The sequence below is a fragment of the Mauremys mutica genome, chromosome 13, assembly GCF_020497125.1.
Source record: "Mauremys mutica isolate MM-2020 ecotype Southern chromosome 13, ASM2049712v1, whole genome shotgun sequence".
Classification (NCBI taxonomy): Eukaryota; Metazoa; Chordata; order Testudines; family Geoemydidae; genus Mauremys; species Mauremys mutica.
Window position 1 is genome coordinate 2,556,792 of NC_059084.1, and position 24,910 is coordinate 2,581,701.

The 24,910-nt window shown below is 51.4% G+C and overlaps 1 protein-coding gene across 7 annotated transcripts in view; it reads left to right on the plus strand.

Moving 5' to 3' along the window:
• The window catches only part of BCL2L1 (BCL2 like 1), a 34,815-nt gene extending 10,763 nt beyond the window's left edge, over positions 1-24,052 (plus strand). For 6 of the 7 annotated variants that reach the window (XM_044985424.1, XM_044985420.1, XM_044985421.1 and 3 more), the window contains one exon: positions 21,212-21,515. In XM_044985424.1, coding sequence (XP_044841359.1) covers positions 21,212-21,349 — 138 coding nt within the window. In that variant the 3' untranslated portion in view covers positions 21,350-21,515. Of the gene's footprint in view, positions 1-21,211; positions 21,516-22,423 lie in introns of those variants that run through there. The other variant, XR_006573163.1, reaches the window with a different exon arrangement.
• Positions 24,053-24,910: the final 858 nt, after the last annotated feature.

The following is a 24,910-nucleotide window of genomic DNA, read 5'->3' on the forward strand; positions in this document are numbered from 1 at the left end:
TGCTTTTTTAGAGTGGGTGTGAATAATGCTTTTCTGAGAGGTCTGCAAAGGCTGGGAATGATTCATGATGAATGACTCATTTACATTTCTAATAGAGATCTGGTCAGAAAGTAAAGGCTGGAATTGAAGGTTCTGGCAACATCTGTGCAATTCCATGAATAAGTGGGAACTGGAGAATATATGGCTGTTTGCTGATGCTGACTGTCCTGTCTCTTGAATGGGGCATTGAGCTTTGTCCCATTGGACTAATGCAAACCGTTCCCTAAAGTACTGATTTCCTGGATGCTTAACATGTAAACACCAAGGAGGCAAAGAAATTGAGGATGGCTCAGGGGAGTATAATGAGAAGTAATGGGCGAAGATTGAACAAAGGAAAGGTTGGAGTTCCAATTTCTCACTGAAAAGAACTATTGTGTGTAATAGTGGAATAGTTTCTCAAGAAAAATAATGCCAATAGAATTATCTGAAGTCTGAAAAACTGGACGTCACTGGAAGGGGGATTCATAGATTCTAGGGCTGGAAGGGACCTCGAGAGGTCATCAAGTCCAGTCCCCTGCCTTCATGGCAGGACCAAATACTGTCTAGACCATCCCTGATAGACATTTATCTAACCTGCTGTTAAATATCTCCAGAGATGGAGATCCCACAACCTCCCTAGGCAGTTTATTCCAGTGTTTAACCACCCTGACAGGGACTTTTTCCTAATGTCCAACCTAAACCTCCCTTGCTGCAGTTTAAGCCCATTGCTTCTTGTTCTATCCTCAGAGGCTAAGATGAACAAGTTTTCTTCCTCCTCCTTATGACACCCTTTTAGATACCTGAAATCTGCTATCATGTCCCCTAGAATGGACTAGATTAAGCCTCTTCCCCCTTCTTCTGACCTGCCCAACCCAAGGGAGTGCCCCAAGTGTCAGTCCTGGGGCCAGTTTTGTTCAGTATCTTCATTAATGATCTGGAGGAGTGGATTGCACCCTCAGTAAGTTTGCAGATGACACTAAACTGATATGCTGGAGGGTAGGGATAGGATACAGATGGACCTAGACAAATTAGAGGATTGGGCCAAAAGAAATCTGATGAGGTTCAACAAGGAGAAGTGCAGAGTCTTGCACTTAGTACGGAAGAATCCCATGCACTGCTACAGACTAGGGACTGAGTGGGTAGGCAGCAGTTCTGCAGAAAAGGAACTTGGGGTTACAGTGGACGAGAAGCTGGATATGAGTCAACAGTGTGCCCTTGTTGCCAAGAAGGCTAATGGCATTTGGGGCTGTATAAGTAGGGACATTGCCAGCAGATCAAGGGATGTGATCATTCCCCTCTATTTGGCATTGGTGAGGCCTCATCTGGAGTACTGTGTCCGGTTTTGGGCCCCACACTACAAGACGGATGTGGAAAAATTGGAAAGAGTCCAGCGGAGGGCAACATAAATGATTAGGGGACTGGAGCACATGACTTATGAGGAGAGGCTGAGGGAACTGTAATTATTTAGTCTGCAGAAGAGAAGAATGAGGGGGGATTTGATAGCTGTTTTCAACTACCTGGAAGGGGGTTCTAAAGAGGATGGATCTAGTCTGTTGTTAGTGGTAGCAGATGACAGAACAAGGAGTAATGGGCTCAAGTTGCAGTGGGGGAGGCTTAGGTTGGATATTAGGAAAAACTTTTTCACTAGGACAGTGGTGAAGCACTGGAATGGGTTACCTAGGGAAGTGGTGGAATCTCCTTCCTTAGAGGTTTTTAAGGTCAGGCTTGACAAAGCCCTGGCCAGGATGATTTAGTTGGGGATTGGCCCTGCTGTGAGCAGGGGATTGGACTAGATACCTCCTGAGGTCCCTTCCAACCCTGACATTCTATGAACCCAGATTTTGCCAGTTGCTGAATGGTAGCCAGGTTGGACGGAGTCCTGCTGAGTTGCATTGCGGTAGGATGGAGTCTTGTGGCGCTTGGTGGAGAAAACCCTCTAGAAAATGTGATTATGGAGAGTCCATTTTCTAATGTCATTTTTTTGAATGATGGGAAATGACACAGACTTTGTCATGACAGGCAATTTGTGCTCTGCATACACCTTCTGCTTTCAGAGAGAAAACGTAAGACTTTGCATCTCACCCTTTAGGCAGACTTTTTGCTCCTCTTCATGTCTACTCCTATGATTTCTGTTCCACTGTGGGGATTGGGAATAACCATGTCGAGGCATTCATCTCGCCCTCTTAGAGATGGCTGTGGTGGACTCAGTGGTAGAGTTTGTGACTGCACTGTGTGCAGATGCTAAATGGCCATGCTTGGGTTGGATGAGCAAACCAGATGTGCTCTCAAAGCCCTCCTATCCTGGTATGCTAATCTCTGTTCCTAGTATGTAGGACTCCCATTGCCATCTAAGGGAGTTTGTGTCTTTAATTATGTCCATTTAGACCGTTTGGTTCGGGCAGCGAGAGGTTCGCTGGCTGATTAGACAGCTTGGATAACCAAGATTTGGTGTGTAGTTAACACTGTGAGATTAAGCATTGATTCAAATAGGTATATTGCATGTTTAAAAGAGCTTTATAGAATCCACTACATTTTTCAAGGAAATGCAACTATCTCTGGGTGGAATGTAGTCGTTTAACACACAGCAACACTGTACGACAGCTCAAAGACATGGAATGAAGACTCGGTGTTTGTGATGAGCACGGTATAAATACCAAGATAGAAGAATACAGTGTTCTTATTAAGTCACGAGGGAAATCCATGTGGGCCAAATACCGTTATGCAAACTGGATTGTGGCTAGCCTACCAGAATTAATACTCCGACTCTTATATAAAAGTGACATGGGATCTTTAATGGCCATAAGTTGTCAGTATGACATCTTGGACAAAGGATGGTATCTCCAGGTGCACAGTCAGCTTTGACAGTGAAGTGCTCTCTAATTGTAAGGCTCCTGCATTATCAGGCAACTGGCTTTTCCTATTTTCTTTCCTCCTCCTGTCTTCTAAACAAATATCCCACCCGTTCATCTACTGTGCGTGCTATCTAGGGCTGGGGAAAGATGTCTCTCTAGGCATCACCTGCCTGGGTTAAATAAATATTTTTCTGAACACCAGATGGTTCTCTTCTCTCCCAGCTGAAGCCCTGAAGATTCTGTCTTCTCTTCCATCAGATTCTGTCTCATGGTCACACTTGTGTGGAGCAGGGAGGGTATATCCAGGCACTCCCTGCAATCATGCTGATCCGTTTCCCCAGAAGATTGACTCAGTACCAGGTGGAGAGGCAGGGTGGCTAGTTGCAGATAGGGGCAGTCTGAACAATGGGATTGTTTGAGATCTCTGCTCAGTGTGCAGACCTTTGGCATCTTCTCAAACTGATTCGGAGCTGGGAGGCTTTTCTGTACAGCTCTTCAGGAAATGCCATTGGAATGACTTCCATTGCTGCTTCCTGTCCCAGCCCAGCAGCAGAATTCCTGCCTGCTAAAAAGTGAAAGATGGAAAGAAATCTTTGCAGACTTTCACTCTTCACCCCACTTCCTCAGTTTCTGCCTCTCTTCTCTCCCTATCTTTTTCCTATGTGGTGTCTCTCTCTCTGTTGTGCAATTTGATTACATTTTTTGAAGGTCTGTCATCAAAGCAGGAATCTGCATGTCAGAACTCCTGATCTCTCACCCCCTTGTTCTGTCACTGATAACACAGTCCACCCTGCAAGGTAGGGAAGTGAGAATTCATATTTGTAAAGTTCTCTGAGATCCTGGGATTCAAAAAACAAAGTACTTTAAAAATACCCCAAGATGCATTTCCAAACTACTTTTCACTGTTACCGATTCTCAGATGCTCTCGTTAACTTTAGTTCCCCTGATCTGCTGGTGGTGTTTGAGATTGGAGTTCAGGCCCCGACTGTGAGCTGCCCTGGGTCTTTGCATGTCCGTGCTATTGAGCTGCCTTGCCCGACCCAGCCAGAGGGGTTGGGAATGGTGAGCCCTCACTCACCCCGTGGAAATTGCTGCTTTTTATACATGTGCCTGACATGTATGGCCAGACCTTGTTTTTGGGTCCCTGACTGGATGTCAGAAACTACATAAGCCTCCCTTTGTATAATTTGAATGGAAACACACACAGCAGGCCCTCGGCGGGAGCGTGCTGGCGGCTCAGTGGTGATGTGATGTTTCAGGGCCTTTGCAGCTCTTCTTTCCTCCCCTCCTCCTCCCCCCCCCCATTTTGTTGAGCGAAAGTAGGAATGCTGTGGGAATAGAGTCCCTTTCTGAGAGAACCAGAAGCACTTCTCTAGGACAAATAACTATTTCCCTTTCAACTACTAAGCCTAACCAGTCCTGGGAGAAACTGGATTGGCGGGGTCGGGGTGGGGATGCTCATCTGAGAACCTTAACGATATCTGATAACAAAAGTGGTGGTTGTTTCTGAGACCACAGCAGAATTGCTAGGCAGAGATGTCGCCCCCCTTTGTGATGATCTGTATACTGATGGCAGTAGGAGCTGTAACGGCTATTGGCATCCTCCAGGACATGCCTCAGTGGCCTTCTCTCTGCTGAGTGGTGCTCTGCTCTCCTCTCCTGCTGCCCCTCCTGGCAGGGATGCTGCTCCTGGAAAACCCAGCTCATGCTCCAAAACGTCTGTTAGTCTATAAGGTGCCACCGGACTCTGTGCTGCTTTTACAGACCCACACTAACACGGCTCCCCCTCTGATAATTGTTCCGAAGTGGCTAAAGGGTACCGTTGGTAACAGGGAAGGAAGCATTTTGGTCCCTCACAGGCAGTGCCCTGGTTGGGATGGGAGCTGGGATTGTCTGTTTAGCTTTCCTCTCCAAGGCCAGATTTCTTATCTCTGAACATTCCCAGAACTCCCCTGTCCTATCTGTGCTGTGCTGTGCCAGTGACAATGACAGTCTATTGGCACGAGACCTTCTCAAGCTTACTTACTGATTGCCCTTTGGTGTGCACTTAAAGGGGAGCCCCTGTCGCTGGGCCCGCGAGAGCTCTCTCCACTTCACAGCATCAGGCCTATGGTCTGTTTCTAAAGAAGGAAGCGTGGCCTCGTCTGAACGCACAGGGCAGCTTCGGTTGTGTCCTCTGGGGCAGTGTTCGTTGTTGCAGCGTTCAGGTGGGGGGATAAGGTTACAGTTTGCCACACAAGCAAAACAGCCCAAGCTGACTGGAGGGCAGAACCGTTAACAGATGGCTCCAGCTGGGGGTTACTGGGGAGCAGGTGTGGGTTTCGTGACAGGAAAATTTGAAGAGAGACATGTTGATTTTGAATTCAGGAGGCCTGTAAGGTTGTGTGCCTTCTGCCACAACTCGCATGCTGGCGAGCTGGGTGACCTAGTTATGGTGCAGAAAACTGCTTGCTTTGTTTCTTATTTTTAGGCATTTCACTTATTTTTATCCTTGCGCTTATATTAGATAGAGAGCGAATAGAGGAGCTCACCAGTGCTGGGAAGGGCAACCTCCAGGCGGAAACGCCCAGCACAGCTCCTCCATGCAGCCAGCATCTTTACATCCGCACGTGTTTTCTCCCAGGCACATGCTCACGTGTACTGATCCACTGCTGTCTCTCAGGATCCCATTAGTGGGGACCCAGAAGCCCTCGGTGCTGGTGCCTGCCTCTAGGGGAGGAAAGGAGGAGTGGATGGAATTCAAAGGCCTCGTCGGAGTTTTAACCAGAGAAGTTTCTGCTGCCTCTGGGATTATTTGAATGCGGTGGTGGTGGTGGTTGTTTTCCCCCTCCCCCCCTTTTAAGGGAGCGGAGAGTTGAATGAACGTGGAGTTAATCTACTCTTCTGATTTCAGTGGGATTTGTACCCTGTGCACTAACGTGCAGCCTCTTCGGGCTGCTCTGTAACAGGGAGTTCCGAGGGAGGCCAGCTTGCAGCCAGAGCTTCTGAAGCAGGATTCTGCCCTGTTGTAAGCTGTGCATGAAGGGATGGCTATGTATAGCGTACCGTGAGGTGCCGCCCGTGACGAAAGCAGCAGGTGCAGGCTGGGTTGACTTGTTGGTTGGAAATAGAATCGTATGCTTGGGCTGAAAAGAGGGGAACGGACAGAACTGTCTGTTTGACAGCCCAGGTGTCTGAGCACCTGGAGGCCCTTTACAGAGTGAGGAGAAAGCGGGGAGAAGAATAAAAGATCTCTCCTATCCCCCCCCTCCCTCTTCCGCTGTTGTCGATACCAGTGCAGTCCTTCACCTGAAGCCAAGAGCTCCGCACTAAACAGACCAAAGGTGAGGGAAGCACAGGACTCTCAACACCCAGCCACACGTGGGAGCGGGCTGCCAGGTTCACCATTGTGTGCACTGGAGCTAGAGTAAGGGCTTGTTTGACTGCTGCACCATGGGACTGGTCAGTGCAGAGAGGAGGGGAACAGCAGGACAGCTTCCACTCAGATGGTTCCTGCCCCTTCTGGACCATTTCACTGGTGTTTTGGATGTGATCTTGGTCCCACTCAGAAGTCCATGGGAGTTTTGCCATTGGCTTCAGTGGGAGCGGGTTAATGGCATTCCGCTGGCGGGAAAGCTGTGGTGCCGCTGTTGTCTCAGGCAGTGACTAGCTGTGCTGGCTAGGAAATGGAGGCTGTATACAGATGGTCATGAGTAACCCTCAAGTGAAGCCCCAGCTTCATGTATTGAGGGCATCCGATTTGAACTCCTATAAACCTGTGGCCATAAGCGCTTGGTTATGCTTATTCCATCCTGAAATCATGTGGCTCACCAATATCTTATTGGATGAAACAATTATTTGCTTCCAGTGTGTGACTAAGGCCCAGAGTAGAGCGCTCCAAAGGAGCTTTCTCCTGCCGCAGTAGTTTGCCTTGCATATGTTCCTGATTAGTCTTGAGAACGCTTTCCTAACAACGAACCTGCTGACAGCTACTGAAGGGAGAGATGGTTAATCCAAGACACCTTAACTATGTTTTCCTTTAAGACAGTAACAGTGATGGGTAAAAATATATGTTAGGGAAGTTCGACCTATTTGGCTCCCTCTCCTGTTGGTCAGGAGGTTTCTTGCTAAGTGACTTCATGGGCTGAATCACTTGAGATTTCACATGGATTAAGAGGAACTAAATGAGTGCATCTCCCTCCCCCTCTCCAGCTCCATCCCAGGGGGGTGTTTGGAGGAGGAGCTCTGCTCAAAGGATCCCTGGGACTTACCCAAGAGAGAAGGGCTGAGACAGTCTATTTAAAATCAGAGTGGGTCTGTGTGTGGAAGGAGGAGTGGGTCCTGATTTCTTGTCTATTTCCAAACCTGACCATTTTCCCAAGGCATGTTTTTTGTGGGGGAGCATGTTCTTGCATCCAGCCTCTCAGTCTAGGGGGAGATGCCTAAGAAATGACAAGATTGCACCCTGGTCACAGGCTTGAGAGCACTGTAGGGCACACCCCAGCTCTGGCTCCAGAGAATGAGGAATGTGGACATGGTGTCAGGGTTCAGTGAAGCCCAAAGGTGCTGTCTTTGCGAAAGCTGCCTCCTTGCAGAAACTGTTGCCTCATACCCAGCTCTACAAGGATACAGGAACTTTCTTAATGCTTGGGGGCGAAGAGTGTGACTGGGTGAAAATGCAACTCAGTTCCTCTCCCTGGGCACCACGTACTGAAGGCATGGTCTCCCCCAAAAGGAGATGCTTGTGTTACATAGCAGCCTCGCTAGGCACACAGCCATTGCACTGTCTTCTAGGCTTCAGATAGCTCTGACACGAGACAAGCAGTCTTCCCGCTGCCCCTAACGTGTGCCTCTCTCACCACAGGCCAGCAGACTGGTCTGCCCTGTTGGGGCTCAGACACCATCTGTCCAGTGGGGAGAAGCCGCATAGAGACTATTTTCCAAAAGGTATTAAATGGGTTAGTCCAAGGAAATGCAATCCCATTCCCAGCAGGTGCTAATCTCCTGAGTGGATCCGGCTCGACCTACATGTTCCTCACAGTGCTTTTGTATTATGGCTTCATGGCTCCCAGCTCTCCCTCTTCTGTGTGTTCCTGATACTGGTTCTGGTCTGTGGCTCAGCCCAGATCATTCTGAGGGAATAACTTTCACTGATGAAAGTTGGATGCAAGTGGATTAGTCATTCATGCCAGCTCTTGTTTTGCTGCACATTAATGTTTCATCTGATGGCTGATTGCCTCGCAATAGAGTGAACACTTCTGTCCTCTCCAGTCTCTTCTGAAATGCCCAGAACAGGCTGCAGCTCTCTGGATAACCCTTCTGACACATTGGGAAATGCTGAAATTGCTGGTGAGCACTTGTCATCTCTGAGTGGTGCAAGCGCATTGTAGTTTCCGTGAAGCTGGTGATGAAACCAGTTTGACAAGCGTCCCTGGCAGCAGGGCTAGGAATGGAATGTGCTAGTGACTGTTTGTCTCTGCTTCCCAGAGTACTGGCTTTGGCTGTAGTGTGCACTGAACTCTGGAGGTTTATTGTACTTCCCACTCCAGTACCCAGTCTGGCTGGAGCCCTTCCGCAAACTGGGACAGCCTGTGTGCCTTACCTAGTGCTGGTGTCCTGCTGTGTGTGTGTGTGGGGGGGGGGGGGGGGGTATGGCAGAGGTTTCATCTCTACACAGCCCAGGGTCACAACATCCTGGAGTTTGACAGTGATTGCTGAGAACTCAGGGTTCACATCACCCAGAATTCCCTGCTATTTTAATTGAAATTAACCAGCTGCTTCCATGTAGGTCAGTCATTTGCATAACAGTTAAAACTGAGTCCCTGAAGCATTTGCACCTGCAGAGTCTGCTTGTCTCTCCCCCCACTCGCCATGGAAGCTGGCAGTGAGTTACTGACAAAGCACTTGAAAGAACACTAGGGGCGGAACAGCAAAGCCGCATGTGAGGGGCAGCTCTGGAGAAGGGTTGAAGCCTGTTCTCTGATGTCAAATCTGACGTGGGATGTGGCGGGGCGGTGGGGGGAGAGGTGGTCTATTTTCTGAAATATTTGGATTGCAAGGATGGTGCTGTGCGCCAATGGCAGTTATAACCACTTGGACATTGCTGCTGCCTGACACTCAGGTCCCGGCTTTGAGGGATGTCTGAGCAGCCATACAAATATGCAAGGGGCTTGTGGGGTTTGCAGCCTGTCGTCCGGTTCCGTGGTGGAGAGAGATGGAGCAAGGGACCTCTGGGCTCTCTTGGGCTGTAGTAGTCACGTGGGGACCCGCTGAGCTGTGTTTACAGGATTCTAGCAGCAGCCTTTGGGAATACTCCTGTTTTCAGTTTTTCTGATAGTGCTTTTCTCCATTGAGCTTCATCTGCAGGTTTGTACATGCCAATCCCACGTGGTGAGTTGAGTAAAGGGCAGCTGTTGTTCCTGGGCTTTGCTGGAACCATGGTGTTTCCTATTCCACACCTCATCTTGCTCATCTCTGTATGAAACTATTCCCAAATGCACATTAATCCAAATTCTAATGGCAGTTGCTAGCTGGTGACTGGGGTGCATCATAGGTATTTTAGCAGTAACACAGCTGCTGTTCTAGTTACAGGTATACTAGAAACACGGAGAGCCTCATTTGAGGGGAACAGTGTCCTGTGGCTAAACACCAGCAGTTGGGAGGCAAGAGCCTGGGATTGTGTTCTCAACTCTGCCACAGACTGGCATATGACTCTGGGCTGGTCACTTAAACTGCTTCGTGCCTCAGTTTCCCCATCTGGGATAATAGTGCTCCACATCATAGGATGGTTTTGAGAGCTAACTAATATTTAGACAGTGCTTTGAGACTCTTGAATGAACAGCCTGGTGTATTTGCTGAACTGTTTGGGGTGTTTTTCTCTAATGGTACACGGCTCTTTCCCAAGCAGATCTTGTTGGGGTGGCAGAGAGAGCCGTGTGCGTGGTGGTCACTCCGCTGTGTGTTTACTCACTGGGTTGGGCTATAAATAAGCTCCTGTTTTACAGGCTTGGGCTGTAAATAAGCAGGTGTGGCAGTGCCATTGCTAGGTGGAAGGTGTGGCCCTTGGGCTGATCTGTTGCCTGTTTCCTCCACATGGAATGTTCTGTGTGAAAGGCCCTTGCATTTTTTTCTGAACCCTGCCCAGGCTGGCTTGCAAAGGGCCAAGCTCCCTCCCTGTTATCTGCTCGTACTTCCTCTGCTATAGGAGGGGCTCCTCTGCTGTCAAGAACCAAGTGACCCATTCAGCCATGCCACACCAAGGAATCTTTCTTGGTACCCTATTAACTGCCCTGCTCTCCTCTGTACCCCAGCCATGGCTCAGGCAATATGCTGCTGCCCAGAGACTAGACAGGGATTATCCTCCTACCTTGCTCCTCTTCTTACTGTCTGTGAACAGTTTAAGGAGGAGTATAAAACCTTTGCAACTGCCCTGGATACCACTAGACATGAGCTTCCTGTGAAGAACATTCACATAGAAGGAAATAGACATCTGCTTCCCTCCCCTGTCCTCATGGATCACTGCTGCTCGCTGAATCCTGCTTGTACCTTGGAAAAGGAGCTTGGTCTGCTTCACTTGCCTCGAACTCGGCCCTGTTCCCGATCGCACTATAGAGAGTGCCACTGATTTCCGTCCCGCCTGTCTCATGTTAGCATTTCAGATAGTTACCTAGACACAGGAGAATGAAACTAACCCAGCTAACAGGGTTGGTACTGCCGATACATTTAAAGCTCTAGTTCCCATCAGTCTCCAGATAGGGATGTGAATGCCAGTGTCCTGGCCAAATTTCAAATCTGATAGATTAGGGTTATCTACTGAGATACCTCCTTCACACCCAGTTGACATTGTTGGCGCTGTTTAAACATCTGCTGCATCTCACCCCAGAGGTGGCTGCATTTTAGGGTGGGTGAAGTAATTGGTAACTGCCTGCTTTACACATTTAAACAGATATGCAAAGTGTTGTGGGATCTTCAGGATGCCAAGCTCAATGTAGGTGTGGAGGGGAATGAGGATCCAGGTCCGGTGGCCGATGGAGCAGATGAAGCGGAGTACGGGCTGTGAATCTGATTCTGTGCATGTACAATGTCTTCTGACCAGCAGGGAGGGTGGGGGTGGCAAAAACAAATAGAGAGATGCTGAACTGCACTGCTGAACCAGTGGATGGTTCCTGGGTGACTTGGAGGAGAGGTGATACCTCACTAGCTATTGGCATAAGTGCTTCTATTCTATTTCACTACCACCTACTGCCCCATCCTTGTTAGTGTATCTGTTGACTGGGGGTGGGGGGGAAGGAGGGGATGTGTGAAGTGCAGAGAGAGCCTATTGTAAAACAATCTACCCTTGGGAGGATGGGGTAAGCCAATACTGATTGTCTGTGATCCTCTTTGTAACGTGCTGTTGCTATCGGAGAGTCATCGTTTGAGCAACTCAGGAATTCTAAACATTTCCTCTCCGATAAAGGTGACTGGGGGAGGCTAGAAATATCTGGACATGTCTGGACTAGTCTGAGATCCAGAACAGGGGCCAGAGAGGTTGAAACTGACACTTGGGGGGCTAGATCTCAGGTATAAGGGAAGCAAGGCCTTGAGTTAGTGCATGACTGGAAGGTAACCAGGACACCTGCACTTCGCTAGTCTCCAGTGTGTCCACCAAATCCTGAGCTAAAGCAGCCTTGTCCCTTCGTCCTGCCTGCCCCCGGTCTGGGCTTACTGAGTCTGGGAACTGAGCGTGGGGTGGGGGCCGAGCCCCATGCAGTGTGGTTGGAATGGAGAGCATTAGTGACTGCCACAGAATTCACTGGCTTCTCCAGGCATGTTGACATGGAAAGGGACGGGGGCCACTCTGCTGTGCGCCCTCAGTGCCCTGCCAGATGCATGTTGTCCAGTTCTGGAGGAAGAGGAGGGGTGCTCCATGCTCCTCCACTGTTCTCCCTCCCTGCCTGTAGTGCCTGATAGCTCCATGTATTCACCAGATGCCATTTATCTCTTGCTCAGCAAACACTTTCTTTTCTTAGAAATAAGCGCTTCAAAACAAGTCAAGTTCCAAGAAGAATTCTAATGATTTCCACAAGCTCTGAGACAGATGCTATCAAAACTAGAAACAAAATGCCAGGCCAGCCTGCTTGCCCTATCGGCGCTCTGCCAAGCCAGCCTGCTTCATCTCTCGTGCCCTAGTGAAGGCCCTTCGTTCTGCTGGGTGACCGCTCCCTATAGCAGTTCTGTTTGCTTGGTGTCTATGCAGCTGCACAGTGTCTTGTGGGGGAAGGGCCTTTGGTTTTATTACCAAGTGGAAAGACTTAGTTCTTAGTTTCTTTGTGACAGTTTTTGGTGCTGTGATGAGATTGTGTCTAAATCTCTTAGTGCTGCAAATCTATGCAAATATGGCAGCTTGTCAGTTACCAAGGCGTGCTACCACTCTGCCTGACAACACCCCCTCCCCTTCCTGGAAGCCTTATTAGAGCAGGGCAAGGGGGTGCTTGGGGGCTGTGTAGGGGGAACAAGGATTTTCCCCCCTTATTTAGCATTGGCTCAATAAAAGAATCTCCACAAGTCTTGATTCTCCCCCCCGCCCCCCAACATAGCAATATTGGTCACCCTAGAAACAAAGGTCGGCAGGACGGAGGGAAAGGGTTCTAGTGCACCTGACCAGGGCCAGAGATAGGGCCTTTGTCTCTTCCTCCCTTGTTGTCTTGTAGGCAGCCCCAGGGCAGATCAGGGAGCTGTTGGGCTGTGAGTCTACAGAATGACTGCGTGGACCCTTCTGAATAAACGCTGTGTTACCAGGCCATTGGTGGGGAGGGGGGTGCACTCAGCATGGAGGTTGGGGAGTGGCGGGGTTATGCATATCCACACAGCATGGCTGTTTGCAGTGGGAGGAGCTTATGCATTCCTGCCCAGCATCCTGCTGGAGAATCATTAACTAGCCCTTCCTTGGGAGCAAAGTGCTTCCCCCGACCCTGTACCCGAAGTGTTCTGGACGCAACTGCCAACACACTGAGGGCTCGGTTTCTCTGGTATCACAAACCGCATGCTCACCGTCCCGCTCCCACCTGTAAATAGGGAGGACGTTGGAAATATTTAAGAATCCTCATCTCTCTCTCTGGGCAGGATTCTTACATCAGTGGCCTGTCCCCTCCCCACAGCAGTGGTGCAGGGGATACAATATAACAGGTCTGCGGTGCCCAAAGGAGCTGGTAGCCCTAAAGTGAAACCTATCGGCCTTCTGTGTTCCTCTCAATGGATGGGAATTATAGACACACACATCTGGTACCTCTTCCCCAACAGAACGGTGAAGAATAAGGCTGGCATGGTGGGGCACATGGTATAAGTTAGCAGGAGTCTGTGCTGCCCTAGGGTCCTCTAATATTTCATTGCATTAGAGCGTGTTTTGCAATCAGTAGGTCATGGCCCCTAGGGGGACAAGAAAGGTGAACCGGAGACTTCACTCCCAAGGTGTTGAAAACTTTATAACAATCTCAGGTTAAAAAAATATCTTTTTCCTCCACGCACACCCTGAGCCCTCAAGGTCAACTGTTCCCTGTCAGCCTCTATAGAGGCTTATTGTTATCACTAAAAGCAGCAAAGAGTCCTGTGGCACCTTATAGACTAACAGATGTATTGGAGCATGAGCTTTCGTGGGTGAATACCCACTTCATCGGATGTATTCACCCACGAAAGCTCATGCTCCAATAGGTCTGTTAGTCTATAACAGGGGTAGGCAACCTATGGCATGGGTGCCGAAGGTGGCACGCGAGCTGATTTTTCAGTGGCACTCACACTGCCCGGGTCCTGGCGCTGGTCCGGGGGGCTCTGCATTTTAATTTAATTTTAAATGAAGCTTCTTAAACATAAAACAAAAGTTTAGTTCTATATTATAGACTTATAGAAAGAGACCTTCTAAAAATGTTAACATGTATTACCAGCACGCAAAACCTTAAGTTAGAGTGAATAAATGAAGACTCGGCACAGCACTTCTGAAAGGTTGCCGACCCCTGGTCTATAAGGTGCCACAGGACTCTTTGCTGCTTTTACAGATCCAGACTAACACGGCTACCCCTCTGATACTTGTTATCACTGTTACATTCACTGTAAAAATCAGAGTAAAAACATGTAAGGGGGTTGTGAAAAGTTTGACTTGGGAAAAGGGGTTGCCAACCTGACCCAGCTGCGAAACAGCAGTAGTGTGTATCTGAGGCTGCAGCCAGAGACCCTCTGACACCTGCATCTGGGCCCTGTCCAGCTGGCTGCAGCATGAACTACTTGTTAGGTGCTTTGAAGCACAATGTAAACAGGAATGAATTTGTCCTCACTAACACGCCTGGGAGGTAACATGATCCCCATTTTACAGGGGGAAATTGAGGCAGAGAGGGTAAGCAATTTGCTTCAGGCCACAGCAAGAATTGGTGTCGCTTGGGATTTTACATGACCCCCATCTGTTCCAAACAGGCCATTGAAAAACTTGCTTTTGAAATTGCACATTTATCAATCTCTGCAGCAGCCTTGTGTGGCAGCCCACAAAAGGGAGGGTCTGTGACAAATGAGACAGGCTTCAGGCCAAATTCAGTCCTGGGGCAAGCAGGTGCAGAGCCCTGGGGCCTCTGAAAATCCCCAAATCCCTGCTTACTCCAGGCTGGAATTTGGTCATCGGTTAAAACTTTAGCCTGTGTACACAGCAAGGTGTGGAGGGATGGGTGCTCTGCAAGGAGCTGTGATGGAGGGGCAGGATTTGAGGATGTTTCACATCTTCTAAGTAATGGGAGGAAGTGAGCTGCATTTTCTATGACTTATGGGGAGGAGCCAGTTTAAAAGCAGTTGGCTGAGCTACTTGTCAATCACAGCAGTAGCTTAGGAACTGAAACCCACGTAGCTGACCATGGCAACAGTCACAGCTTGTCTCTTGATGTCTTGTCTGGATGGTAATGGGGACATTACCAGGTGTTCCATGCAGTTCCTTGGCACAGCTGCGGGAGTCAGGAGAACCCTCTAGGGGCTCAGGCAGCGGGAGGGGATTTAGCAGAGAGCTGCCGCCTGTCTGATTTCTGTGCATCGCACAATAAGGCGTGACACAGACACAGGGTCACTCCAAGCTTATCTGCGCTGTTCCAGACTGGATGACTTACTGCAGCCTTCTTTATTCAGGAGAAAACCTGCTGGGAAAACGGCAGTCTGAATATAATCCATACCCTGCTCCTGTGGGGGAAGAAAGGGGCCCTCCGTCCAGGACACACAGCTTCTCATGGAGTGCTCAGGGAGCAAAGCGGTGTCTGGGGCCCATCAGTTGCTAACCGAGCATTTCCCCGCCCCACCAGCAAGCTCTCATTACCATTTGTTGTTGTATCAATTCCCATCCACTGGCCCTCTTTGGTCTCCAGTCCTGTGCAGTGCGATTTGTGCAGAGCAGGGGAGCAGGCCTGTTTACTTACCCAGTGAGCTAGGAGAACAAAGCTAGCCTCAGCTTTGCCCTCCTCTCTGGAATGCTGTTGGGAAATGTTTGCAAGGCCGGTTCCTGCTTTAATCTGACCGACAGGCATGCTTGATAAACCTCAGGGCTGCCAGGGGTAAAGTTCTTCTGTAGTCTGGCTGCGTACTGAACTTGGACCCCTCGTTCCATGAGAGCCAGGATTGCTGTGGATTAGAGCTCTGATGGACAGCCGTGCCGTTTACCTGGGGCAGGTATATACCTTCTGCAGCAGGGGTTTCTTGTCGCCCCATCCCTCCCCGGGGTCAGACTTGTGCTTAATAGTAAGGTATCTAAACAAAAGCCTTGTGAATGCCCATTGCTCCTGTTGACTCCAGTGGGAATTCTGCACTTGGCACGGGGTACCCAAATTTGGCCCACATTGTGTTGCTGTATCTGGAAGAACCTCTTGCAGCTGCAGCGCAGCCCTATCCCTGTGGGTGGGGTCGGTGCTCTGTTCATGGAACTCTTTGGGGTGGGGCTTATTTTGGAGATTTGGAGTGTCTCAGTAGGTGGGAAGGAGTTGGTGTCCTGGGTGGGTCAGCAGGGCTGCTGATGTTTCCGTGTGCTTTGGACCCAGATGATCAGCAAACTCCTCAGCCCTGGAAAGGCATCTTCTCGAGGTCCTGACCAGCCCTCCGGCTCTCTGACCCTTCCAAGGAACCCGCTCGGGAGGGTGTGGCCTACCTTGGTCATTCTTGGATCTCAGGCCAGGCTCTGCTGGTTCAGGGTTCTGCTGGGTGGTTGGGCGTGCAGTCAGGGCCTGCTCTCTAGCCAGACTGAGCGTCTCACCGAGGAGATGCCATGGCTGTCTTCGAGCTGCCTTCCTGCAGTGACTATTGGAAATGTCACTTCAGGCCGAGACCCCTGCTCTGTGCATTGCTCTCAACTCCATGCAGCCCCAGGGCTAGCCTATGTCTTCGGGGGGGCTAAGATGGGTGGGATGTGTACCCAGCTCAGGGAATGAGCCTCCCGGGCCTGCTGGGCAGACCTGTGCTAGTGCGAGACCCCCTAGCCCTCCAGAACCACTGCACACAGTGCTTTGAAGTTGTGCTTGGGTGGTGCTCAGGCTGGGTAGTCTAGCAGGGGGAGGGCGTCAGAGCCTGCAAAGGAGAGGGCGGGGTAGGAGCTCTTGTTGCCGGGGCTATGGGAAGAGGGTGGATCCTGCCACTAGAGGTGCAGGAGTAATGCAGTTGGGTGGGTGTGGTTACGGTGACAGTGCTTGTCCCGTAGAGGGTGAGGATCCCCCCAAATCCAAGCCACTCTGTCCTTTTGCCGTCTCTCCTGACCACCTTCCCAGCTGCTCCCCACACTGTCCCTCTGATTCTGTCCTGTCCCTTCTCTCTGTCATGGGAGGGGAAGTTGGGCTCCAGTGGCCTCCTGTGCTGGCTCCCTTTAAATCTACGTGTATTTCTACATTCAGATGGGGGGTGGGAACCTGCCATCTGTTGGCAGGAGGTGCAGGGCTGGGAGGAACCAGGCAGAGCCCTGAGTGGCTGCATTCCTGGTAGATGCCTCAGATTGCCCTGTGCCCTGAAACTCCAAGGATCTTGTTGTCCCAGAACACCCAGCTTCCCAGAAATGACTCGTGGAGCTTGCTAATGCTGAATGCAGGGCACTGTTGTGAGGGAGCTCGCTGCCAGAAGGGCCGGTGTATCCCGCTGGGCGCTAGCTGTGGGTGGGAGGAGAGGAGTGGGCACAGAGCAGACAAGAACAGACATGTGGGGGTTGTTCTTAGAGTAACCATAGAAAATTGGGCTCCGGTCATGGAACGGTTTGCCCAGTCCAGCCTCCCCAGCAAACAAAGCTCAGCTGTCTCCCTGCTGCCCCCGCCCCCCTTCCTGAGTCCAGCACGCTGTGTGCTTGCGGTGCGCCTCCAGTCCTGCACTCGTGGTGTTCTCCCCTCCCTGACACACGCTCTCATGACTGGTCCTGTGCTTCCCTTTGCCCTCTTTACACACACTTCAGGGTGGGGCGCGCAGGGCTTGTGTGCCCATTCAGTGCCCCTGCCTGAAGAAGGCTGACGTAGGTGGGGCCTGCTGCGGGATCACCGATGCCAGTCTCCCGCCTCTTCTCTCGGCTGCGGAGAAACTCCTGATGCCTGTTGGGTACTGACAGTGACAGGGCTGTACCGGGCCCTGCTAAAAGCCAGTCTCGGGCAGGTCCCCAAGATATTGTTGGTGGGTGGGAGGGTGTAATGGGTAGTTCACTGATCTCGGCGGGCACGGTGCGCCTGGTGGAAGGGGTAAATGCCTGCAGGCCTGGCAGCTGGGCGGAGTAGCTGCAATTGATGCTTGTTCTGTGGAGGAAACTGAAGTGCCTCGTGCCCCACTAGTGGGGACCAATCTGTGGAGGAGCCATTGAGGCCTGGGGGAGCTGACCCATCCTGCCCCTTGGAAGGGCCAGGGCTCTCTGCCATTAGGCAGCCTCCATGTGCCCACACTGCAGTTTGGGGACCTGTTTAGGGCTCCGCCCTTGATCTCTCACGGAGAGTTCTGCCCCACACTTCCCAGGGAGGGGAGCTCACACCAGAAATGAGCCAACAGGAAGATGGCAGCTCAGCTGCTGAGCACTGAATTGGTTACATGTACACTGAAGAGAGAGAGCATTCCCAATGCAGTTACACACAGCTTCCCTTTCAGAACCCATTCTAGCCACTTTAACCTGAAACATTAAAACATTAAATATGTTTTATACTGTAAAGATTAAACACGTGTAACAATCCATCCAGCCTTTGGCAGAAACGGCGAGTGTTAATGTAAAATGCACAAGTTCCTAGCGTTGGCAGCCCGAGAGCTGCTGGTGCCAAGATGGGAAAGCAGAGGCTCTGCAGAATATGGGCAAAGTCTGCACCCATAGAATCATAGCACAGGAAGGAACCTCGAGAGGTCATCTAGCCCAGTCCCCTGCACTCATGGCAGGACTAAGTATTATCTAGACCATCCCTGACAGGTGTTTGTCCAACCTGCTCTTAAAAATCCCCAATGATGGAGATTCCACAACCTCCCTAGGCAATTTATTCCAGTGCTTAACCACCCTGACAGTTAGGAAGTTTTTCCTAATGTTCAGCCTAAACTGCCCTTGCTGCAATTTAAACCCATTGCTTCTTGTCCTGTCCTCAGAGGTTAAGAACAATTTTTCTCCCTCTTCCTTGTAACAACCTTTTATGTACTTGAAAACTGTTGTCTTGTCCCCTCTCAGTCTTCTCTTCTTCAGACTAAATAAACCCAAATTTTTCAATCTCCCCTCATAGGTCATGTTTTCTAGACCTTTCATCATTTTTGTTGCTCTTCTCTGGACTTTCTCCAATTTGTCCACATCTTTCCTGAAACGTGGCTCCCAGAACTGGGCACAATACTCAGTTGAGACCTAATCAGCGCGGAGTAGAGCGGAAGAATTACTTCTCATGTTTTGCTTACAATACTCCTGCTAATACATCCCAGAATGATGGTTTTTTGCAACAGCATAACACACTTGACTCATATTCAGCTTGTGACCCCAGATCCCTTTCCGCAGTGCTCCTTCCTAGGCAGTCATTTCCCATTTTGTATGTGTGCAACTGATTGTTCCTTCCTAAGTGGAGTTCTCTGCATTTGTCCTTATTGAAATTCATCCTATTTACTTCAGACCATTTCTCCAGTTTGTCCAGATCATTTTGAATTTTAATCCTATCCTCCCAAGCACTTGCAACTCCTCCTAGCTTGGTAACATCCACAAACTTTATCAGTGTACTCTCTATGCCATTATCTAAATCATTGATGAAGATATTGAACCGAACTGGACCAGAACCGATCCCTGCAGGATCCCACTCGTTATGCCCTTTCAGCATGACTGTGAACCACTGATAACTACTCTCTGGGAATGGTTTTCCAACCAGTTATGCACCCACCTTATAGTAGCTCCATCTAGGACGGTTGTATTTCCCTAGTTTGTTTATGAGACGGTCATGCGAGGCAGTATCAGACGCCTTACTAAAGTCAAGCTATACCACATCTACTGCTTCTCCCCATCCACAAGGCTTGTTACCCTGCCAAAGAAAGCTATCAGGTTGGTATGACATGATTTGTTCTTGACAAATCCATGCTGACTGTTGTTTATCACCTTATTATCTTCTAGGTGTTTGCAAGTTGATTGCTTAATTATTTGCTCCATTATCTTTCCGGGTACAGAAGTTAAGCTGACTGGTCTGTAATTCCCCAGGTTGGCCCTTTTTCCCTTTTTATAGATTGGCACTAGATTTGCCCTTTTCCAGTCTTATGGAAGACGGGAGACATTCCAGGACTTTTCAAAGATAATTGCTAATGGCTCAGATATCTCCTCAGTCAGCTCCTTGAGTATTCTAGGATGCGTTTCACCATGCCCTGGTGACTTGAAGACATCTAACGTGTCTAAGTCATTTTTAACTTGTTCTTTCCTATTTTAGACTCTGATCCTACCTCATTTTCTCTGGCATTCACTATGTTAGACGGCCAATCGCCACCAACCTTCTTGGTGAAAACCAAAACAAAGACGTCATTAAGCACCACTGCCATTTCCACATTTCCTGTAATTGTCTTCCCCCCTCATTGAGTAACGGGCCTACTCTGTCTTTGGTCTTCCTCTTGCTTCTCATGTATTTGTTTTCAGCACATCTACATTAGGGTTCTCACCAGTGCCAGCAGTAGTTGTAGCAGGTGCTTTCTTCCTTGTTACGTTGTTGGTAGAGGATCTCTGTTCATTAGCGTGTCTCTGAAATCGTTTTCTTTTTAAACACGGGTGGCCCAATTTGTCTAGGCATTAGGGTGGTTCTCAAAGGAAACGTCCACATCCGACTCTGTTTGGTAGCGTTCGTCACTGTGCCCAAGGCTTGCCCTTCTCTTTTTCAGCGTTTGAGTTATTTCTGGTGTCTTGGGAAGTGGCTGCACACATGCCCTTCCTCTGGGTTTTGCAAGACCCCCCTGCAGCAGGAACACACTCATTGTTCTCTTTCCCCAGTGCTGAAAATTGGATCCAATTGTCTTGTCCTTGGTGAACGTTCTCAGGATTTGTAATGGCTGCATACCTTGTCCTCCTGGATTTTCCAGCCAAATCTGACAGAGTTCTTGTGAATCTTAATCGGTATTTTAATCCACGCAAGTCTTTCGTTTTCTACATTTTTCTGCAGCCTTGTGGGGCAGCGACCAGGCTTGGTGTGGGGGAACTTCAGGGAAAAGGGGCTGAATAAAAGGAATGTCCTGGGTGTCTTGGCTGCTGCTCAGCTGGCTTCTTGCAGAGCAGGGCAGGAGGCTGTTCTCCTGACTGCTGCCTAGCAAGGCTCAAAGGCATCTGTATCAGTGCCTGCTCTCCACCGGAGAGAGGCATGGGGGTGCAGGAGCAGTCACTGGCACGTGGCAAGGCAGCGAACGAGAAACACGACATTGCCCATCCTCGGGGGGGGAATCTCCCAGTCTGTTTCATGCCCTGCTCAGTGTAGGAGGCTGCTTGCGATGGTGCCATGGTGTGTGCGTGGGCCTGGGGGCCCAGTCACTGTGAATGAGGTGTGTGGCGTCATTCAGGAATGACCTTGTGGGTTTCAGGGATCCGGTATAAGCTCTCCTGGCACAAACAGTCTTTTGTTGTTATAAGCTGCATCTGTGCCAGGAGGGTTTGCTGGTACATCAAGGGCAGCAAAGCTTTGCTGGTGCAGACTAGGCCAGGCTGCCTGACTCGTGCAGTGTCACCTGACTCGAGAACAGGGCTTGTGCCTCCGAGCCAGGTGAGTGCCTGGGGGAGCAGCAGTTCAGGAATCCCCTCGTCTCCTGCTCACAAGATGGAGCCTGCGTTTGGTCGTTGTCTGGTGTTTAAATGTGAGCTCTGCCCTGCCCCCCACACCCCGGCTTCTGCAGCTCCCTAACCCTTTTCTCTCTCTCTCTCTCTCTCCCCCCCGCAGGAGCGGTTTGTGGATCTCTATGGGAATGACGCTGCTGCCAAGAGCAGGAAAGGCCAGGAGCAGTTCAACAGGTGGCTTCTGACCGGGGCGACTCTGGCAGGAGTGCTCCTGCTGGGCTCTCTGCTGAGCCGCAAGTAACCGGACACTGACTCCTCCCCAGCGCCCAGGATGGCCCTGGGCCTGTGGTCACACTATACTCCAGAGCAAGGTGATCATTCCAAGGGGCAGCGCCCCGCCCGCAGCCCGTCTTGCAGGGCAGTGACTCCTGCCCCACAGAACTCGTCTGGCCTGCGTGCCGCCAGCTCCCTCGTCTGGCCTGCGTGCCGCCAGCTCCCTCTTATCCTAGTCTTCACTTACTGTTGGTTTTAAAAGCCCCTGAGACCAAGGCAGCTGTTCCACAGGCTGCTCCCCGTAGGCTGCTGAGGCCCCCAGCCCGTGCCCTAGGTCACCAAACAGCAGGGATTGTTGTGGAAACGTGCTCCCCCAGGTGGCATGGGGAGATGCACGTTGGGGAAGGGGGGATGTTTAGGGTAAGGCTCTAGGGGCAAACCCCACCCCCTCCACACAGCCCCACTGTCGTTGCAGGCTTTGTGCATATCTAGCAAGAGCCCCCAGTGCTTGGAGGGGTGTTCCAGGCAATGCCCGGCTCATCTGGCCGTGGGCGTGGCAGGGAGGTGGGGAGAAAGGAGAAGTGTGCCTCTGGCAGACTGAACCGGGAAGATCTGCTGTTAACCCTCAGTGCAGCTTCCCCTCCTGGGTGGTCGGTCTGTGAGGTCAGCTGGTGCTGCGATTGCCTGGCTGCTGTGTGTGGCACCTGGAGCTGATGGGAAGGGGTTAGGTGCAGCCAGGGCCCCGGGTCTGCCCTTAGCAGACCTCAAACCATTTCTTCTAGTTAAGGGATAGAGTTTACAGTAGGTGTCTCCCCAGCCCTGAAGGTCCTAATCCTTCCCCTGTGCTGCAGGAGACTCCTCCCAGAGCCGTGCACTGCTGCATGCGCCCAGATCTGCTCTCCCATTGTGTCTAGCTCCAGAGGCCAAGGCCCCTTCTCTACGCTGGTTGTGCCCAGCCCAGGGCACTCTGCTAGGACGGGTGTCAGGCCCAGCTCTGTGCTCCCAGGCATGGGCACAGTGGGATCCTCGTGCTGTTCTCTCCCTATGAATGTAGATTTCTGCAGTGACTTACACTGTGCCGCCTCCTTCCCTTTTGCCCTAGGCTGCCACTTTTTCCCTACATGCTGCAAGCACCCGATCCCGCACCCCAGCACTCCAAGCAGGTACCCCGCGTTCCTCGGCTCGGCTGCTCCGAGCATGGGCCTGGGGCTGCAAAGTGCTTTCCCACTCTCTGGGGACCAGGCATGTCTGGGTTTGCTCTTCTGCTGGGAGTCCCCTAGCTAGTGCCAGGTGGGGGACTCACGGACAGAGAAAAACACTGTGTCAGCAGCAGTGCCATGGCAGGTGTTTACATTTGGCTTCTAATTGCTCCCTGCCTCTGCTAGCGTCGCTCTCTGGAGAGCCCGCGGTGGCTGCTGCCCGAGGAGCTTGCAGCAAGGGCAGAAGTAAACACTGCTCTGCCCAGGGCCTGGTAAGAGTTCAGGTGGGGTTACCCCAGCAGTGGTGGGGTTGCCCCAGCAGTGGTGGGACTGCTTGCCCCGCCCCCCTCCTACGCACACTTTCTGGGGTAGCAGCAGAGTCTGTCTCTTTCCTCATTGCTGTGCGGGAGGGCAGGGTGGGAGGAGCAAAGCGAGACTGCGGCGGAGGTGAGTGCTGCCCCATAGGGAACCATAGGGAGCTGTAGCATCATTGTCCCTGGGCCGGGGGCAAAGTAGGAGGCTGATCTCTCCCAGGGGATGGAGGAGCTGGACACTGGAACAGAGCACGGCCAGAGGCAGCCCAGCTGGCAAGGGAGAGAAGGGGCTGGAGATGGAGGAAGGCCCCTGCCCACCTTCCTGATAGTTCCACTTAGCTGAGTTCCAAGTCTGGCCCCACGCTCTAGCAGTGAGCAGGGCAGTGTTCAGAGCCCTGATGGCCCCCTGCTAGCTCCAGGGTGGCAGGTACTCCCCTGGAGTGCTCCCGCTCGCTCAGATACCTGCTGTGCTTTTCAGGATTGCCTGAGTAACAGCAGCGTTTGGTTTAATACTGGGCCTGCCGCCGTTCCATCTCCAGTGTGCATTCACCTCCTCGCGGGGCGGGGCATCTCCTGCTCCTAGCACAGGGACATGCCCTCCCCTCCCTCCACATGGGGGGTGTGGGGCTGGGGAGGGGCTGTCCTCTGTGCCGCTTGTAGCCCCGCACTGTTCTCTCCTGCAAGCTGCTGAGGAGGAGCTGGACCCTGCTAGTGCCTGCCGGGCGTTTCATCCCCCTGAAGCATTAACGTGACGCTGGCTTTGAAACATCCCCCGTCTCCTGGGAGTCCAGCGTCAGCGCCCGACAGGCCTGGCAGGTGTCTGCTCCTTGTACATATTTTCTGTGCTCTGCTGTAAATACCTGAGAGTAGTTTTTATTCATTTGTGAATATTCTAATACTATTTTTGTTAACTGTATGTCTGTATTTATGTGTTGACAGTGCTCCCCCATCACCCTGCAGGGGCGGGCCCCAGGCCCCCACCCAGGCCCCCAAAGGAGAACCGGGGCGAGAGAGCAGGTCCCCACAGACACTAAGAACCCACCTTGCACTCTCAGCTCCTGACTCAGCCTCTCACGGTGCTGGCCGGGCAGTGTGGGGTTAGGCCCACCCAGTCCTTTGCGTGCGAAAGTCACTCCCGACACAGCTTGTGGCAGGCATTTTGAAATGCTTTGATTTGCAGGTGGAGGCTCAATCCTATTAATAAACTCTGTGGTTGGAGCTGTGGAGTTCTGTGATTTTTGCTGAGAAGGGCCCTGTCCCTACTGAGAGGCCACCTGCAAAATGTGGCCACTGCCGCTCCCTCCTCTCTCCCTGTCTTCAGTTCACCCACTGGTGCAACGCTAGTGTAGACAGGGCACTGGCTGCTTTTAGCCACTCCAGCCCCGCTGGTGGCAGGTGGAGACGCTGTTGTGTGGAAACACCTGTGTCCTCTCTGCTCTGCCTGCACTGAAACCCCTTTCCACACTCGAGGAGCCCGCATGCACCAGCAGTGTGTCCGAGTGGAGAAGGTGCCTATCCAAGCCCCGCAGGGCCAGGCTGATGTAGGGGTTAGCGGTGCCCGCATGGCCCTACCTCCCTCTGTGAAATAGCTGGTTTGCCAGAGCCCAGCACTACGAGCGACAGCTGCCTGGGTTCCAGTAGCCGCTCTGGCCCTTCGTTGCCTCAGATGAGTCGCTTACTCCCCCTGGGCACAGAGGGTGCTTGAGGCAGAAGCCCAGTACCCTTCGCCCTGCTCCAGAGCCGCAAGGATTGCTGGCCAGCGCTAAGTGAATGAACTACACTTGCAGAGATTCACCTGGAGCAGCCTGCAGGGGTGAGACCTGAGCCCAATGCCACTGCACAGCCTGGGTGGATGGAGAAGGAATGGAGCTGCCTGTGCTCCCAGAACTCCATTAAAATGCTCCCATGAGCACACTAGCCCCTGGGGTCCTGCAGTGCCCAGGGCTGGGGTGCCACCCTGGCTGGCTCCTCTCCATAGACGAACACAGGCCTAGATCTCTGCCTCGCAGCAGGTAAGAACTGGAGCAGGGAAGGGAGAAGAACCGGGTGACTGGAGAGGACAGTAGGCCTGGCCAG